This window comes from Zalophus californianus, chromosome 3 (genome assembly GCF_009762305.2).
Source record: "Zalophus californianus isolate mZalCal1 chromosome 3, mZalCal1.pri.v2, whole genome shotgun sequence".
NCBI lineage: Eukaryota > Metazoa > Chordata > Mammalia > Carnivora > Otariidae > Zalophus > Zalophus californianus.
Genome location: NC_045597.1, coordinates 101,177,994 through 101,198,165, shown reverse-complemented (window position 1 = coordinate 101,198,165; position 20,172 = coordinate 101,177,994). Strand labels below are relative to the sequence as shown.

The 20,172-nt window shown below is 47.6% G+C and overlaps 1 protein-coding gene across 4 annotated transcripts in view; it reads right to left on the bottom strand.

The window, feature by feature from the left end:
* MGAT5 (alpha-1,6-mannosylglycoprotein 6-beta-N-acetylglucosaminyltransferase) overlaps window positions 1–20,172 on the bottom strand; it is a 326,381-nt gene that overhangs the window by 84,275 nt on the left and 221,934 nt on the right. For all 4 annotated transcript variants that reach the window (XM_027589390.2, XM_027589391.2, XM_027589393.2 and 1 more), the window contains one exon: window positions 9,430–9,563. In XM_027589390.2, the coding sequence (XP_027445191.1) occupies window positions 9,430–9,563 (134 nt within the window). The remainder of the gene's footprint in view (window positions 1–9,429; window positions 9,564–20,172) is intronic.

Here is a 20,172-nt window from a genome sequence, read left to right as displayed (position 1 = left end):
AGCCCGAGCAGGGACTGGGGGTGCGAGGTGTTCTCAAAAGGACTGCTGGCTCTTCCTTCTCCCTGTGGTGCCTCAACTGCAGGTCCGTTATCAGTTCTTGGCAGCTTCCCACACTGTTGACTCACATGAGCTTACTGTCAATGAATCACTTAAATCTCTTCTACACACATGGATGCTAAGTCACAGCAACCTCATCCTTTTCTCGGACAGTTGGTTTTATGGACTCTGTGCCTGGCCTGGCCCAATTATTATCCCTCTGCTTTATTTCTGACGGCCCATAAAGTTGTCTTGTAGGCCATCTTCTCTGGGCCCTTGCTCTTGAAGGAATTAGAGAAGGCCAAGAAGGAGTTTAGATTAAAGAATCATGCAACTCTAGGGAGCAAAGCAAGAGAACATCCAGTCCTCTGCCTCATTTTACAGATAAGGAAAGCAAGACCCAAGGGCGAACCGAATTCCAAGGACCTGCGACCAGTGAGCGGTACAGCTGAAATTGGAATCCGGGCACCTGCTCTCCCACCGAGGGCTCCCCCAACTGCTCCAGACTGTCTCTAATCAGTGTTTCTGGGCCGAAACAGAAGCACGACAAGGAGAATGTGTTCTCTCTGCCAGGGGACAAGTAAACCTCAATGGGTTTAAGGTGACAGCAGAAAGCTTGCTCAAACAGGCAATGGACCAAAGAGACCACAAGGCTGACGAGACAGGGAAACGAGGCTGCCCATGGTTTCCCTGAGCTCCAAACATAGTGTTCAAACCTGCACTCATTTGCTTCCCAGACACTGTTGCGCTTATCATGGATGCCACCCAGGGTTCGATTACACTTAGCACGCAACCAACACTGTTCTCCAACGATCCTTAGGTCTCCTGAACTGGAGTCCTCGGAGTCTTAAAAGCCAATGATTTGTTTCTGATATTTTTCTTTGCATTTGGTTTTTTTCTCTGTTCCCTTCCTGCACCACCCCCTCCCCCCAGGCCCCAAGCAAGATGCTATTAAGAAAGGCTATGGGGTATGACTGCACTTTAGCTTGTGCCAGGAAGTGAGCAAGAGAGGGAATCAAGCACAAGCTGCCTCCTGCCTCTGGCCAGGGTGGCCTCCATGGGATCCTGACAAGGTCTTTTCTACCAGAGCTCTCCCCCAAGGGGAATCAGCTGGGGCAGAGACAGAGATGCTTCGGAATGCTCTTCTGGCCGGAACCAGAACCAAGAGCTGTGATCACATTAGATTTTCTAGCAAATTCAATAGATTCCAATGCCGTTATTTCAAAATGTATACCAATTTGACTAAAGGTACGTTTCAATTCATCTGGTTAATCTCTACATTATCTGGGAAGAAGAGTCTGCAAAAAAAAAAAAAAAAAAGGAAAAAAAGAAAAAAACCAAACAGGACAAGATTTAACCTACCTACAAAAATGTGTTCGTTTCAAGGATTCCAATACATTCCTTAATTACAAAGGTCTCAGGGGGTTCATGAAAACAATATACTAAAGAGCAGCTAATTCCTATTGCAAAATAAGATGGCACTTTTCCAAACTACTCCCATTTCCAATTTTGCATTAATTTAAACTAAGCCCAAGTCAACCAAATTAGTGAGCTAGATAATTACATAGTTTTTAGAATGGGATTCTATCTCAGACTCAGGAGTTGACTAGTCTAGAGACTTTCAACGTGTTTGGTTGTTTAAAGCAATTAAACCCTTTTCCCAGTGAAGTCCACTAGGAATCCAAACCTATGCCACAGATAAATCAGAGCTGCTGTGGTCGGTGGGGCCGCTGTGGGGCTGCTCCTTGACTTCCCATAGTAGTTAGTTCCAGGTGAGTTAGACACAGGTGAGTAATTATTATTCTTATCCAGGGGTTAGCAAACCTTCTCTGTAAAGGAACAGACAGCAAACATTTTAGACTTTGTGGGAACATACAAGGGCTGTCCCAGATTCTTTTGCTTTTGGTTTTTCTTTTTGTGATTTTCAAAACGTAAAAACCATTTTTAGCTTGCAGGCTATAGGCTGGATTTACCCCAAAGGTCACTGTTTGCCAACTTGGATTTATTTTTAATAGCCCTACCGAGGTATAACTGACACATAATCAACTGCACGTATTTCAAGCATACAATTTGATATGTGCTGGCATACAGATAAACCGTGAGCCCATCACACCACCATCAACTGCACTGGACGTGCGCACCTCTCTCTTTCTCGCCCCTCCCCAGGCAACCACCCATCTGCTTCTTGTCGCTATGGATTAATGTCCATTTTCTAGAGTTTTAAAGACACAGAATCACAAGTGCAGATTCTTTTTCATGACCGGTTCTCGCACTCGGCACTATTTTGAGGTCTGCCGTGTTGTGTGGATCAGTAATTCATTCCTTTTTACTAATACCTTCATGCATATGAGTGTGGAAATGGGAGGCCTGGAGGTGCCTGCCCCCAAATCCCAGAGATGCCAGCAGAGCTGGCCCCAAGACGGGTCCCCAGCCTCCCTGGGGTTCTCTTTCCAGGCTGTTTCATTGCTAATTTCACCAGGGCTTTTGAAAACCTCCTGACACCTCTGTGTGCTGCGTAATTGGCACAGGTATAGCACCAAGCCTTTTCCTTAAATTCCTTCTTCCTGCGGTCCTGGGACCAGTGAGCGCAGGGCAGGGCGGCGCCCAGAGCAAAACACATCTCAGGAGTCCCAGATAAATCAGCTAAATTTAATGAAATTGAGAGGAGATGGATTCACTCACCCATGAGAGCCTACTATGTGCCAGACACCGTGTTGGGTAAAGCAAAATCTATGAGTTCTGCCCTCAAAAGAGTTTAGAGTCTAACAATTAAGGAGGGGCTGATGGAAAAAGAAATGCATGATTACAAAATGATTAAAATTGCTTAAAAGGAAGAGGATGCGGTGATAGAGATGGAGAGGGGGTGCCGTTTGGTTGAGGGTGCATGTGTGGGACAGGGTGGGCCTCGGAGACTGGCGCTGGGGCAAGCCAGAGCCGGCAGCAGCCCTTATGGCGGCTGGGCCCCCGGGGGGAGAGGGCGGTGGGTGGGACCCCGAGTAGCCAGAGCCCAGGGAGCTGCGGGTGAGTAGTGGTATGCACAGCAGCTGCGGCCTGCCTGCGGAGAGCCTCGCTAAACCGTCTGACGGAGACTGGATTTCACCGTAAACGTAAGGTGCCCCAAGTTTAAAATGAAGCCACTGGAGGATTTTGAGAAAAGGAGTAATACAATCTGATTTACATTTTTAAAAAGACCACGCTGGCTGCCGCCGCCGATGGAGCACAGAGAACAGAGCAGGAAGGGCTAGGGTGAGGGACAGAGAGGAGGAAAAGACTGCATCACATTTCTGGAAGGTCTAGTGCCCGACTTCTTAGGCCTGTGATTATGGGACTAGGTGTCATCTTAGGGTATGCTTTAGAACCACACAGTCTTTGAAGTCTAGACAAAAAGAAGCTTTACAAATTCAGTTGGGACTAGATGGTTTTGGTTGCTGCCAAGCAGGCGAGGGCTGAGGCAAGCCGGGCCTTTGGGGTCCAGAGCTAGCAATAATTTCAATTGCTCCAACAGGCCTGTTACTTACTCTTTGCAGGACTGGCTGCAAGGCCATTGCTGACTTCCCCATTTGCGTGGTGAGCAGCCAGGAGCAATGTTTTACCTGTGACGCCCGTATTTGCCCAGGACTCCTGCTGCACATGGAAGTCACTCCTGTAGACCTTGCTTCCTGGCTTCTGAATCCTGCTCTCAACATCGAACCACCACCCTTCAGGCTAGGGGCCGAGGGCAGCTCCTCGAGTGAGGGGCAGGAGGGAGGCAAGTGCCCCAGAGGGGAGGTCAGAACTCTGATCCCCACTCTGGGCTTGTCAGGTCATGCAGTGCAGCACCTCGGCCAAGGCCCCCCACCTCCTCTGAATTAGTTCCTCACCTAGAAACCAAGATGGCAAAGGAGGGTTGCCGTAGCCATGCCATGCTGCCTCAGAAGGAAATCAGTGAGCACCTCCGTAAACAATGGCCGTGAAAGGCTCAGAGAAATGTTAACGCTGCACTCATACGAGGCCCTATTTTATCACCCAGCCATTAGTCATCCCATAAGCGGGTGACTTTGTTGAAGCCTATTAAGTAATGCCAGGCTCAACGCCTGGGGGCTTCGTTACGGAGTAACAGGGATTTTGGTAAAGTCACACTTTATTCTCCCGCGCACTGCTTATCCATCAGCCTCAGTCATTCAGAACACAATCAAGAACCCTGACACAAGCTGAAAAGACCTCTGACAAGATCCATGCCTGAGACTGCTGGCCAAATGGGGCCTACATGAGGCTTGGCTGACTTGGGACACAGTGTCGCTTAGGGGTTGGCAGACTTTTTTCTGCAAGTGTCAGGTAATAAGAATTTCAGGCTTTGCCGTTCACAGTCTTTGTCCCAGCTACGGCACGCTGCCATCTTGGTGCCAAGGCAGCCTACAGGTGCTCTGACAGAACTTCATTTACAGCAACACAGGGCGAGCCAGATTTGGCTAGAGTGCCAGAGTCTGCCCACCACTAACACAGTTCAAAAACTGGAATCTGAGTATCTTTGGGCAGGCTTCTCTTTGCCCATTCCTCACAGCTCTGTCCCCTATTTTACACTCCCGTCAATCCCCTGTGTCTATCCGGCCCTAGGAATGATATTCGTAATCGCACACTTTCTTCAGACATACTGTGTGCTGGGCCCTCCAAGACCTTGCATGTATTAACTCACTTAATTACTAGAGAAACCCAATCATCCTCCTCATGAAAAAAGAGGCCAAGAGAACTTGCTGGTGCTCAGGAAGCTGACGGCAGAGGCAGGACTTGAACCGGGCCATCTGGCTCGAGTGTGTGTCCTTGGCCACTCTGCCGTGCTGCCCAGAGGGCACGGACGGTACAAAACAGGACAGCAGGTGACCAGGAAGAGACCACACCTGTCAGCTCCCGGAGTCCACTGCTTACCACAGGTTTACCCCATTCTCAGCAGCTAGGCACAGAGACTGGAACAGCAAGGGCCGCAAATGGGCTTAGTGGGAAGTGAGACTGGGCAGGGGGGAGTCACTAGAATCAGGCCCAACAGCAGTGAAAACGTGATAGCTGGCAGCCTGACAAGCATAGCAGGAAAGCAAAAGTAAAGGGGAAAAAGGAATGATGCATTCACTGGTTGGCCAGGGAGTCAGTGCCAAGCTCCTCGCGCCATCCCAAACCCACCAAGGCCACGCTACCTGCAGCACACTTTTGTCAAAAGCACATCGGCACCCCCGAGGGTGCCTGTGCGAAATGCAGGGTCTCCGCCCCAGTCCAGAAGGTCCGCATCAGCATTTTCACAACATGATGGGCAATTCACGTGTAATAGTAAGTCCGAGAAGCCCTGCCCTTGTGGTTGCTGTCACTGCTCCCATTTCACAGGCCAGGAGCCTGAGGCTCGAAGCAGTTAAGTACCTCACACGCTGGTGAACTGGCAGGTGTAGGTCTGAACCCCAGAGCGTCGTTCAGAGGCTATGCTTATGCCCCAGAGGGGCACAAAGCAAGACCTTCAAGACATGTACTTTCACAGCAATCATGCATCGTAAGTAATGAGGACTTCACAGCAGGATCACAAATACGTAAAAGGCAGACCCTGCATCATCCATACAAGATTCACTTATGCTCTGGATACAGGTTTTAAAGAAATATGGAAATAAATAATACAGGTAAGCCACACTTCAACTACTTTTAATTTCCACAATTTTTTAATGTCTTATTTTTACAAAATCGACTAATTTTTGATTTTAATAGGATATGGAGGGGTTTTCGATTCAGCCACACTAGATAGACTCTTCTTGTAGGCACGTGTTAGTGGACGCAATCATCAGACTGCCCCAGAGGCAGATATCCAGAACCCAGCGCCACAGGTTCCTGGGCTAACACGGACCTCTGTATTTGGGATTAGGCTGTAAGCAGTCTCATGTAAGGGTCTCGGACAGTGATGCTTCCTAAGTTGGTGCCTTTGGGATTCTGGCAGCAAGGTCCTCTCCCACATCTCTACTGCATACCAAAACAGCAGGACAAGACCACAGGGTACCTCTGCCATGAAATGGGAGCGGAACTAAGGGGAGCTGAAGATGTAGCCCATTCCTTCTTAGCCTCTACTTTTAACAGATCACGTTTCCTGACAGGCATCTGCAATGTGGGGAAGACATACATCCTTGACAGGACCACGAGGAACAGCAACCACTCAGGATACTGCAAGTGAAGAGAGTGTGATAAAAGGATGTATGAGCTACAAAAAAGAAAGCTTTGCAGAACTCTGGGCCCTACTTTCTCTTTCTGTCCACATTGCATGGGTTGTTTTTTTTTTTTTTAAGATTTTTAAATTTATTTATCTGAGAGACAGAGACAGAGATAGCAACAGGGATCGAGAGCGAGTGGGGAGGAGAGGGACAAGCAGCCCCCCCGCTGAGCGGGGAGCCCAATGAGGGGCTCCATCCCGGGACCCTGGGGCCATGACCTGCGCCGAAGGCAGCCGCTGAACCATCTGAGCCCCCCGGGCGCCCCGGGTGGGTTGCTTCTGTCTGTCCTTCCTCCCTGGCTCCTCCAGAGCACCCCGCCTCTCCTCCCTGCAGTTCCGCTCCATCATCCTCTCAGCAGCAGCCTCTCCCTTTCCAAGTTTGTCGTACTTCCTTATCCCTGCACTCCTGGGAAGCTTCTGCCTTGGCTTCATCACAGCTCTGGATGCGTCTTTTTGATTTCCATGCCCACGCTCACTGTCCCTCTGTTTTCCAATGCCCAGTGAAGAACCTCATCGACCCCGCGTGGCTTTCGGAGCCACAACCATGGCTGCCAGCCACCAAGGAGCTGGACTGCCCTGGGTCAGAGGACGGCCCTCTGAACCAATCAGCCAAGGAGGGAGGGGGCATGGGGCGGTATCTCCCACTCAAGTGCCCCAGCAGCTGGGGGAGACTCCCCCGGAAGAGGGGAGGACATGGGATAGGACGGAGGGCACGGCAAGTATCTTCAGGATTTCGGTGCGTTCTAGAATCTGCGGGAGAAGGTGGAGCTCCACAGACGGTCAGCAACAGTCCTGTGCCTGCCCACACGCCCCCACTGAATTCCTCAACCCCCCGGGATGGACGGCGTCACCCCCCTTTCCAAAGAGGTCAGAGGCACAGGAGATTGGGTGGGGAGACAACGGGGCAAGGGATAGGAAAAACAATATATGCAACTTCCCGCTGGCTTAAGTTGGTGATGAATGCTACTCTGGGAACGTGGGCGTAGGGGCATCACCCTTCCTGCACCTGTCTTCTGTGCACGTTCACTGGACACTGTGGGCACGGGGAGGCTTTGTAACAAGTAACAATTCTCACATCCTGTATCATGTTGAGAAGTCTGACATGTCCTGAACCTGTGTAAAAACTTCACAGAATTTGGCACTTTTTGGGGCCTTTCTCATCAAAGAATACTGAGCAATGATGATACAGAAAACTGAACACTCTAGATTTGGGGTATTCGGAAAAAAGACTAACGTGGACACACTGCCACTCAGACTTTTTTAATACCTGGATGATGCACAGTGAGAGGAAGGGTGGGTCATCTGTGGAGTTTCAGAGGGACTTCAAGTCATGCCATAAATCACTTGGGCCAGCACAACTAACTCTTCTGGGATTCTGACTGGCATCAAGAAAATCATTCTTTTAGTGGCGGTATTACTTTATCCAAAAAAAAAAGGGGGGGGGGATGACCAAGAAGGTTTCAGAACCAATTTATTATTTTGTTTTTCCAGGGAAACTGAAAAACTGCCAGAGGCACCTAAAAGGAAGCTACACTTGCTTCCAAAACAGAAGTGATATAATTGCAAGGTCAAGTCCACACAGACATGCAAACTATTTTCTTTGAGCAGGTGTGGAGGAGACACAGAAGTGAGGCCTTTTTTTTTTTAAAGAGCCCATGTCTTCCTAAAACCAGTGCGGTGATTCATTTACTTCACAACTGAGAACGAGAACACCCCACGCGTCCTTTTGAGCCTGTGTGGCTGAAAGTCAGCTGAAAGATGCTCTGTTAACACAGGGCAGGTTTTGATGCAAAGGAAGCTAAGGTGTGTCAATTGATGGGAACATGTTAAATAACCACCTAGAGTCTTGACTGATTTTCTTTCCCTCAGCAGAAGAAAACGCGAAATAATACACGTAGGAATCAATCTGATTTACCAGCTGAGGTCTCTCAACCTCGGCACTGCTCACATTTTGCGCCAGGTAATCCTCTGTTGTGGGGTTGTCCTGTCAGCAGCATCCCTGACCGCTACCCACTAGAAGCCAAAGGCAACTCCCTCCGTTGTGGCAAAACCCAAATTGTCTCCAGACATTGCCGAGTACCCCCTGGGGGTGAAACTGTCCTCCAGTGAGAATCACTGTACTAAACTAAGAGAGAATCCTAGCTGTTTATAGCAAAGACAGCTATCTGGAATTAAATCAGCTTCCCTGGAAATAGGCCAATTTAATTGTCCCTCCGGCATCCTTTGCACTGCCAAAGTAAAGAGAGGGCAGCATGGCTTTTCTTTTTCTGAATGTGGGGTCAGAAAACCAACAGCAGGGATTCTGTACCCTGTACATCACTTGCGCTCACTCAGTGCTTGGATTTCTAACTTCCTTAATAAAGGAGACGTAACAACATGAGACCCCCAGTACCTGATCATTCTGGAAAGTGTTAACTTTTATATTTCGGAAGAGGCATGTTTTGAAGTCCTGGAGACTATTGTGTCCTGTGTAAACACGGCCTCAATCAAAATGATGGCACCGGCACACAAAGGCGGACTTCCCATATAAAAAGGTTTGGAGGTCAGACCTGGGCAACAGGTCACACTCCAGTCCAACTCCTCTCCCACTGTACCTCCCCCAGACGGACTCTGGAAATAATCCGAGAGGCCCCAAGGTCCAACGCTTTTGGGAAACCTGTCTCAGGCTGTGGCCAAGAATGTTGTGTAGTCCCAGATCTCCCAGAACAAAGTGCCTGGAGTCAGCCCTGGTGGGTGTTTTCATTTCACGGGTAGTTCAGCCCTGACCAGTGGGGGGCTGCTGACCGCAGCTAAAGGCTCCCCAGGAACGCATCTAGAGAGCGCTGCCCTACCCTTTCGCTGTAAAGGGCTCTCTGTGCAATGCCTGCTCCAGAAAGGTAGTGGCCCCTGTGGGGTCCTAGCTTTCAGAAGCAAGTATAGGATGTGAAAGAAGCTATAACGTGCCACTCCCAGCAAAGAGCGGAGGGCTTTGCTAGGTAGCCATTGTGCGAACGAGCAGGGACAGCCTTTATTTTAGATACCCAAATGCTGAACAACCGAATCCCAGCACAGTCTTGTTTACTTCTAAGCAGATCCCATTAAGCCCTGGGCACTTGGCTTGATTACTCCCTGGATCAAAGTTAAATTAAATTACCCAACAAGCTTCATTTCCGAGAGAGTGACGCGCACACAGACTGACTCACCTTCCAGAAGCTATCCACTTTGCCATACACAAGGGACTGGTTCTGCCTTTTGATTTCGTTAATGTGGTGGATGTCGCTGGAGTTGAGGTGCTGCTCGACCACAAATCCCAGAAAGCTGTTGTCTGGGGTATGAGCTGATGTGGAAAGGAAAGGACAGGGGAGTTAGGATTTCACTGGCAAGAAGAAATGATTACGAGTTTGATATAAGCCATCATGCACATAATTAAATGTTTTCATTTTACCCTGTTCTTTCTTACCTGGGGAGGGGGAGGTAGGGGACTGCCTACTCCCACATACTCCCAGCAGACCCTTCACATGAGAATTGTCTCCAGGATGGATTAACCTGAACCAAATGCCGAAGGATAGCCTGACCTTCCCCTGCCCCCGCCCCCCAGTAAAATGCGTCTGTCCAAAAAGCATTCTGCTGTGTCTTCTCCGCCCTCCTGTTTGCTCAGCACAAGGCCACGTCTCCTGACAGCCATGCTGCCTTCCAGGTGTGACCAATAAATGGCCAGAGCAGGGCTGAATCAAGTGTTCTCATGGGGGGTGAGGCCGCTGTTGGCAGCTCACACCATCCAACCCGATGTCAGCCGGGGAAAGGGGGATTTGGGGGCAAAACGAGTCAGTATCACCCCGACGCCGCACCTCCCCTAAGAATTACTCACTAATGAGAGAGATAATTATGGAGCTACACTGAACAGATGGAGGGAATGAAGACAGAACGAAAGGTGAAACTCACTGGGATGTGAGCCATCCCACGAAGCCACCCACCCCAAGGAGCAGTGTCTAGTCTATAAAAAAGACTATTCGAGACAAGAGAGGCATTTTCCTCCGGATCGCTCATCATGTGAGTTCTAAAACTTCTCTATTTTAAATAGTTGGTCAAGGGGTGGGGGGAAGCAACCCCATACCCCCCCTCAAACATTTCTCTCTTGTGCCTATAATTTTAAGAGGACTTTCACAAAGAAGGCAATAATCAGGAAACAATCCTCTGTAGTTGAAACAGAGACCGCCCTCTGCTACACATTCATTCTGTCCGGAGAAATGTGTTTTTCAGATGACCCTGAAGAGGCCCCACAATATTAAATAAAGCGACTGTGCTGCTTGACTCTGCCCTGAATAGAACAGCTATAAATACCTAAAGGGAGAGATACTTGATATTCAGAAAAATCCACACATGCGGCTTCAACCGTACTCCTTCACAGGTAGGTGGTAAGCACGCGGAGCAAGGTGGTTCCTTTGTCTTGCTCTGGCTTTCTCAGGACACAGGAGCTCTTTCCCAGGCAGGAGGCAGGGAAAGATGGGCAGGGGTAGGCCTGTGGAAAGGCCTAGGAGCCTGAAGCCCCGGGCCTCGCTCTCCTCTGCCCCGCTCACAGACGAACGAGGGAACACCAGCGGAAAGCCGCGAACTGTGGACATGAACGAGTCACATAAACACTGTGTTATCATCATCCAGTCTCCCAGGCTTCTGCCTAATGGGGGTGACAGAATGAGGAGATAATAGGGTTGTGACTGGGGAGTTGTGTTCGGCCTGGCCAATCTGTTATTTCATTTCTGCGTTTTTGAACAAGTGCCCAGAGGCAATGGCCACAGCTGGCTGGAAAGTAAATTGGTGAATAAATTCTACTGCCAACAAGGGGCAGTGGTTGCTTTTCCTTTCTTTTTGAGAAGCTGGTGGTGAGGGACTTTGAAGGAAGATGAGGGAGGGGAAGAGAGCCCCTCTGCATCTGCAACGTCAATGAGGCAGCTTAGAATAGCTCTTTGCAAAACTCTGGGGTAACTGTGAAAATTCTGAAATAGAACCTGACACTTTAAACTTTGAGACTGCGGGGTTTTTTTTTTTTTTTATTATCTTCGGAAAATGTTATGTGGTGACTAAATCTCCATGCTTTAGATATGGGTTTCTGAAATTCAGTTATCTAGTCCCTAGACGAGCACTTCTCTAGAAAGGTGAAATTTGACTCGACCACCTAAAACAACGTCACAGGTGGGAAAAATGCCAATATACTACGGTAGAGTCAAAAGTAAAATCACCAAAGCCCCCAAAGAAAAGAACTCCTATATGCATGGATTTTTGTGTCAAAGATTTCCGTAGCTCCGAGCTTGGACAGTGAAGAGGGAGAGGGAGAACATGATCTAGTCAAACACCTTGTGAGAAGTGGTGGGCCCTCACTGCTTTAGGACTGTAATTTGGCACTAAATCAATTTTGACACTGTATGAACAATCACAAACACCTGCTCTTCTCCTGGGTTTTCACGAAAACCCTTTATTTCCGCTCCTCTCTCTGGTCTGGAGGTGTTAGGTGGGGGATGGGCAACCTGCGAGCGCCGGTAAGAACCGTGGATGACCGGAGGAGAAATTCCACACTGCCACTCTTTACCAGCACCAGTCACACCCTCCGTGTGTCTTCCTAGGGGACGCTGAACCTGTCACGGGACGCTGGCAGGGGTGCCAGGAGGGGTCACTCAGCTGCAAGCTGCCCCACAGGTGATTTGGAAGTGGCCACAGGCCCTGGGGTAGCTTCCTTCCGAGGAGCTGGCCAGCAGCTGGGTACCTGCCTGGTGACATCGTCCCCGAGGGCCCTGGACTCAACACACGTGCTCCTAAAATCACTTATAGTAAGTCAAAAGTCACAAAGAGAGGCTGATGCTATCCAAAAGGACCTTTCTGTGGAGATCTAACTCCAGCCCAAGCTGTCTCTTTTTCTCTGAGGACAGGAACAGAGAGTTTAATTATTTGTGTTGGGAGGTTGTCAAAGAGAAGGTATTCACATGTCAAGGTGAACTTTAGAAATTTCATCATAAATGGGACACAGGAAATGCTGCACATTTGGAAATCACTCCATCCCAGGAGATCAACAAATATGATTGTTTTAAAATGGCTAATATTTGAGTTCTATGTGTAGAGTTCTGTGCTAAGGGCTTTATAGTGACTATTTGATTTTATTGTCATGACAACCTTTCACCAACATGTTTGTAGGGATGAGAAAGTTTGGGACAGGGTTGGGGCAGGGGAGACACTTCTACCCTCGTCTACATGCTAGGAAATGGCAACGTTGGGACTCAGAGCCAGACCGGCTGGTCCCAGAGCCCAAGCTCCTTAAAGCATCCTCACATATAACTTCGTAGTCCAAATAGTTTATCTTCTGGGCTCCATGAACTATAGTGGTAAACATGCTTCAGAGGAAAATAACATTATAAGGTAGACCAAAATACACATGAAAGACCCAGGGGGGGGAAAATGTAGTAAGATCACCTCACTTTCGTGAGTGACTTATGCTACATATATGGAGGGCCAAGCAGATTCATTTTACATGTGACAAGCAGAAGGGGATTTGCTAAACATTGACAGTGGTTTTAAAATAATTTAGGACTTTTTTTTTTTTTTAAGAAAAGCATTATTTTAACCACTTTGGAAGCACCTATTTACAAATGATTACAAATCAGCTTGATGAGGTTCCTGAGCAGATTACAACGATAACTTCTTTTAAGAACTACTAGGAGTTTGGCTTGAATAATTCATTCAACCACAACGATTTTAGAGCACTCCTTCTAAAAAACCAGGTTAAATGCTAGGTACTGAAAGATTACAACATCAAGATGAGTTTCTGCCCTCACAGAGCTTACCAAATACTTAATAAATGAGGTGTATGCAATTTCTACCAAGCCGTAATAGCGTCCTCATTTCAAATGTAATTAAAAAATTTTATTCAGTCAAATCGATCCTTTTCTCAGCACCTGAGTCTCTGAGGTCTGCCTTTCCACCACTAAGTCCTAAGCACTTGCACCCAAAAGTGCAAATATTCATTTTAATAGGTGGTCTGCTGGCCTTAACCACAGCTGGCCCTACCGTGGTGGGCATCCCCACGCCAGCAGACCACCAAGGGCAGAAACCCTAAAACCAGCCTGGGCTCCTCCCTCAGCCCTCGCCCAGCCCTGAGGATGTCAGCTTCCCCAAATCTCTCCCCTCTCCCTCCTCTACACCCTTCCTAGTTCTGGCCTCATCAATTCTTGTCGAGACTTCTGCAATAGATTGGTTTTCTTTTGCCCTATTCAAATGATTACTTATTTAGGTTTTCTTGATTATAACAGAAATATATCCTTTGTGTAAAATTTTATCAGACAATAGAAAAAGATGTAAGAAAAATAAGAGATCATCTATCACCTAGAAATAACCACTATTACCGGATTTTTAAAAAATATTTATTCATTTATGGGGGGGGGCAGTACGTGTGAGAGTGGATAGGGGCAGAGGGAGAGGAGAGAGAAAATCCTCAAGCAGACTCCCTGCTGAGCACGGACCACCCCCCCCCCCGACATGGGGCTCGATCCCAGGACCCCAAGATCGTGACCTGAGTCTAAATCAAGAGTCAGATACTTAACCGACTGAGCCACCCAGGCAACCCATGGACTTTTTTAAATACTCAAATCAATACTGGATCCTACTATACCTACTCTCTTGTAAACTTTTTTCACATACAAATGTGCCATAGGCATCGCTGTGGGTTAATACCCACAGCTCATCACTGCTTGTTAAATTAGTATAGTATTTCAGTGCATGAACTCTTTCCATCAGCTGGGATGCCCCATGGGTCTGGGTCCGCCAGCACTGCTTTATGGAACCACACTTCTTCCAGGCCATGCGATTCTGTCTCGTTCAGGTGGTTGGATTGGTGCCAGTCCTGACCCCTTGGCTGCCCCCTCTCTAGCCTCTTCCAAGGATGGGCATATGATACAGAGGACTCTTCCTGACCATGGCTCATTTGAAAGATGGGGGTATGATCCAAGTCCCGCCAATCACAGCTGCTCTAAGACTAGTCAGAGCTACTTTTGAGGTCATGGTGTCTCTGCTACAGTCACCAAGCTGGCAGGGTGGAAGTCGAGGGCTGCGGATGTCATGTGTGTGTCCATGGGAGAAGGATGCCATGCAGAGAAATGCAAAGCCAAGACAGGGAGAAAATAAAGATATCCTGCAAGCTCGAATTCAGCTCAACCTAAAGCTGGTTTCAACAACTCCCAGGGACAAGAGCCAATGAACCCTTGTGACCAAGTCAACAAGACAGAAATCCTGACGAGTCCACCCTATGAAACGTTTAGGACGTTTCCAATTCTTGCCTATCGAAATCAACTAGTATTGTAGACCATCACGCTCTCGTCACTTCTGCAGTGGCTTTCTGAGTGCTCTCCGTACCTTCAGCCTTGCCCTTCCTCCTTCCTGCTTCGTCGGGCACATCCTCTGTGCTGCCTGACCGGGCATTCTTTGCAACAAACAGAGAACCGTGGCAGTTTGTGGCTGAAAATCTTCACCTCCTTCAGGATGAAGCACCAGCCAGGCTACCTGTCATTCTGGCTTCATTTCGGGTCACCCTCTGATACCTTTTCTCCATGATGACTTACCCATTTGGGGTGTGTAATGAATGCATGCTTTCCATCTTCTCTTGTGCTGGCATGTCTTCCCACCTGCTCCTTCCTGGAAGGCTTAGCTCCTTTCACCTCCTGGTTGAGGGATTCCCTAACTTCCCAACACAGAGATAAGTAGACCTCCTCTTAGATCAGGAAGAGTTACAGTCTCTTTCCCACGTTATTATCTCGATGACAGACTCTATGTTCTTTGAGACTGAACCATGTTTTATGCTGACTGCCAGAGCATAGTAGGAAATTGAGCAAATATTTTTGCATGCATGACTGATTAAGCCCATGGGAAATGCTTAATTAACTGGTATGATTGATTCCATAGGTGGGTAGATCTATAATACCAAGTAGCAGGCCGTGCCTAAACTGCTCCCAGCATCAGACCCTTGGCACAAAAGTTCCAAAACTAAAGCCTGTTCTTCATGGAATGAATCAGGCTTCCTAAGTGATAGGCGTTCAATAAATATTTAATTGATAAACTAACATATCTTTTAATCCAGGTCACAAAACTAAAGGGGGGAAGAAGGGAAACCAGTGATGCAGAGTTGTAAAATCCTAACATCATAGGTTTTTAAGTACTGTCAATTCATTCAACAGTACCACATTTATTGAGCACTTACTATGAGCCAGAAAACAACTTGGGAAGAGTTCAGGATACATCATTAAATAGAGCAAGCATGAATGAAGCTCCCTTCACTGCACTTATATTCATCTGGGGAGACAAACAGTAAAATAACTCAATGCTACAGATAACAAAGAAAAACAATTGGTTTGGTGACCAATACTGAGTGCTAGTTAAGGTATGCTGAAACCTCTATGGGTTAAGTGTTCTTTTATGCATCAAAAAGCTGTGGATTGACGGGGCGCATAGACAGACAGATGGACTGAGAAGCCACAGAGCAAGTGAAGGAAGCTGTTAGGTTAGCTGTCTAGTTCTGTGAGTTCCTACTGTACATTTCTTTCACCATTTTTGTCTATTTGGGAACTTTGTTAACAAAGTGGGGAAGAATACTGGCTACTATCATATTCATGACATTGATGCCGATTCTGATGGTGTAAATGGCATGACAGAAAAACCTTTATTGACAAATACAGTCCCATCACACAAGCAGTGATCTGGCTTTAAAAACTAAACAGCCAGTCATGTTATACTTCCAATTTTACCCAAACTGAAGTTTTTCAAATGGTGGTGATGATGAGCTGAGAGAGAGAGGGCGAGAGAGAACAGGTCAGGATGCAAGCTAGGGAAACTATTATGTACAGCTGGGCTGAAAAGATGAGAGCCTGAACTGTTGACAAAAGGCACAGTGGAGTAAATTTCTCAAGCGTCAAAAAGCAATTTAGGAGGGAATGGACTCCTCAGAAGAACATCACTCCTGAAGGCTGAGACTCTGATAAAGGAACTGTAAGGCTGATCCCATCACTCACTGGTCTGCACAGAAGTAAAAGGCAAGAGTCCTATTGATGGAAGTCAAAGGCCAAAAAGGCAGTTGGAATCACAAATAGCTCCTTTGCTTGTCAGGCCCTAAAAATAAAATCGCACGTGGAAGTGATCCTTAGCTGAAGCCAACAGGTTTATCATTTGCATGAAAGGAAAGTAGTCCATTTCTACAAGCCCTGTTTTGTCAGGCAGAATCTTTGGTCTACAAGCCATTATTTCTACCTGATCATGCAAATAAACCACACCTTGAGTCCCAGCCTCTGGGAGACATTCAAAGAGAATGTCAATGACAACAACCAGCATGACTGGAACAACTTGTGAAAGCTCAACCACACGAACATCTTCTGTGGGAAGACACAAGAGACCAACTTGAAGCCACTTGCCCTAAAAAGCTTTTTGAAATTCTTTTTTATAAAAATTTTTTTTGGGGGGTCTACTCGGCACACAATGTTACATTAGCTTCAGGTGTACAACATACGGTTCAACAGACAACACATCTCACTTTTCCTCACATTGTTGCCTGGACTAAAATAGAACAGGCATTATCATTCATTTTAACTGGTATTTTCTGAATGCCTACTCTAAGCCACGCATTCTTCAAGTTGGTGGGAGTTTCAGCGATGAACCAAACAGACAAAACCCCTATGTCTCAGATTCCAGGGGAGGAAAAAATAAAATAAAAATAAGGGAAGTATAAATGTTGCTTGATAATACAGTGAACAAGGAAAACAAAGCAGGGAAGGGACACATGAAACTGGGGGGAAAAAGTACTTAAAAGAGGGGTACTTAGGGTTGGTCTCACTGAAGTAACAGTTGAGTTAAAAAACAGAAGAAAGAGGGGTGCCTGGGTGGCTCAGGTGGTTAAGCGTCTTGATTTCAGCTCAAGTCATGATCTCAGGGTTGTGAGATCAAGCCCCGCATCAGGCTCCATGCTCAGTGGGGAGTCTGCTTGGGATTCTCTCTGTCTCTCTCCCTCTGCCCCTACCACCCACCCAGGAGTGAGTGCTCTCTCTCTCTGTCAAATAAATAAATACATCTTTAAAAAGAAAAAGGATGCTAAAAAAAAACAAAAAAAAACAAAAAAAAAAAACAAAAAACACAAAACAAAACCCCGAAGAAAGAGACATGAAAGTCTCTAAGGGAAGAATGTTTGAAAGATGGAATAACCAATGCAAAGGTCCTGGGGCAGGAGGGTGCCTGACCCAACTAGGAAACAGCTATGGGACTAGAGAGCAGTGAGCAAGAAGACATGTAGTAAGCGATGAGGCCAGACAGATATTGGTGCCTTGAGGCCACTGGAATGACTGGTCTTTCCCTACAGTGAGATGCCTGTGGTGAGCAGAGGGGTGAGCAGAGGGGTGTCATGATCTGACTTACGTTTTAACTAACCCCATCCTGTAGTTAGGGAAAACTGAGTCCTCTTGCTCTTTATTCATTGATCCTACAAATACTTATCACCAATGATGCTACCACTTCAGGTATGGAGGACTCAGCAGTGACCAGGCGTGTGGGGCACACAAGGTAGGACTGGGGCTGGAATACACGTGTAAGAGTCATAGAATGGGAGCATGTGGCTCTGGGAAGGGAAGGTTTCCAGAGGACAGGACACGTCCCTGAAGGATGAGCAAGGGTGTGTGTGTTGGGGGTGAGGGCTTGGAGCTTCCAGACCAAGGAGTACACACACAATGGCCTGCACATCGGAGAACACATGGCACCCTGGAAGACTCGTCAAAGCCAAGAGGAGGACAACAGCATGAGGCAGGCCAGATGGTGTAAAGAAAGGAGAGGGGCTGGAGGTGAAATGGGAAGGCTCTCAAAGAACACTTCCAGAAACCCCCAGCCCGTTCTTCACTCAACTTTATCACAGCTCCCTGTCTTTTCTGCCCGATGCCCACATGTACCGAGAAATGCTGAATCCTCCCCAGCCCTCGACTCAAAGCGCAGAGGGCGAGCACCCAGAAGGCGAACTGTTCGGTGTCTTCAGATGGTGAATGACAGCTCAAATGTGGCAGTTCTCAAAATATTAATTCATTAATTAATTTAAAATAAGCCAATACGAACGGACTCTGCGTAGAGAACAGGCAACGTTCTCAGACGGCGAAATGAAGAGCAAGGCGGTTCAGCAGGCTCCTGAATGTTACTGAAACCTTCCAGCTAGGGGACGTCAAGAGAAGTCTGGGACCACAGCCGCCTGAGCGCAGGGCTGAGGAGTCTGGTCATCTCTGCTCCTGCTGCGCTCAGGCAGAGGCTCCAGCGAAGGGGAGGGACAAACACAATCAGGCAAAGACGGCTCAGCACTGCTGCTGTTCCATAAGCCCGAGGGAGCTGTGCAAGAGGGCGTGGTGCAGGGAGTTAGAGCTATCCAAATACGGGCTACCTCGAGGCGTGAGTCCTCGACTTCAGGGCTTCGTTTTCTCTCGTAGATGGGATGGGCAAATGTCTTGCCTTTGTTTACCGAGGTATAACGCACCTTGTTGGGAAGTGAGAAAAACAAGACAGACCGCCTCCAGGAGTTCAGAAAAAGCAGAATGTATAGCAGACCGAAGGCTGCCTATGGAAATAATGCCCAATTGGAGGGTCAAGCCAAGACCCTGGCAAGCCCAGAACAAGCAGCAGCGTTACCTGTCAACAAGAAACAACATAATTTTCCCCAAAATAGGTACAAATTACGAGCTAGTCACTTGATGGACTATAAAACCGCCTTGGAAATCATGGTTTTAAAAGAGCCTTGGAAAAAAATTATCTATTAAGTGAAGGAAAAAAAAAAAGAGATCCAGAATTCTATTATGTATTTACAACTACGTAAAAATATACCCATGAAAGCTATGATAATGCTATGCTTATATTAGAGTATGAGGGCCTTTCTCCAAGGGGGGGAGGCTTTTTGTTTTTGTGATAGGGTTAACATTTCTCTTCAGTTTGACTGGAAAGATGGAGGAAGTCTTTTAAATTGAGTCTTCAAGAAAAAAAAAAAAATGCAGTTTTGCTATCAGGGTGATTTGAAGGAAGCCAGAGTGGGGAGGTACCTAGGAGGCACCTTCAGAAACCAGCAGGCTGTCTAGCGGGGCCAGGGTGAGCACCTGGGGAGGGGTATGGAGTGGGGAGGTGGGGGGAGGGCCAAGGGAGGGCACCACGGTCTTTGAGCGGGGATAGCTCAGTCCAAGCTGAGTTTTTAAGGGCTGGCTCTGGTGGCAAGAGGAAGGCCTTAGTGCCTGGCCCACAGGCCACCTGGAGTGTGGCCAAGAGGTAAGTGCAGGAACGAGGGGCTTGCCATGAGGGAGGAACCCCCATATTTTTCAGCTTCTTGGAAAAAATCATCACTCAGTAGGTGTAGCCAAATGGACTCAGCGTTGCCTGACCACTCGGATGGTCCCTATAGAAGCCGCTTAGGGAGCTATCAGGAATAGTCTATGCTGACACAAAAATGCCCGAATGCAAACAGAATACACAAAGAGGATGGCTGCAGTGAAATTCTGAGATCTGGAGCAAAACAATAAAGAAAAATCAGGTTTTCCAACTTGTAGAAAGTCCACCAACTTGGTGAGGAGAAGAGATAGAGGAGAAATAGAAGCAGCTTTAAGGTGAGAAGTGTTCAGCTCTGAATATTTAAGAGCAAACGCGCTCTGGTCAGGGCCACCTCATGTCATCGCTCCTAGAGATGCGTCAGCAATGGTGCGTGTTTCTCCTTCTCTTCCGAAACCTGGGCCCTTTCTGACCAGCTTCCCCATCCTCCCTCTGCACTTCACACATGCTATAACACTGCTAAATCTGGTCGGATGACAGCTGGACTAGAAGACAACAGAGTTCTACAAGTACAACACTCTATTCCTGGGGATCCACGCTTTCCATTTTGCACCTCATCAGCACACAATCTAGTACAACAACTGTGT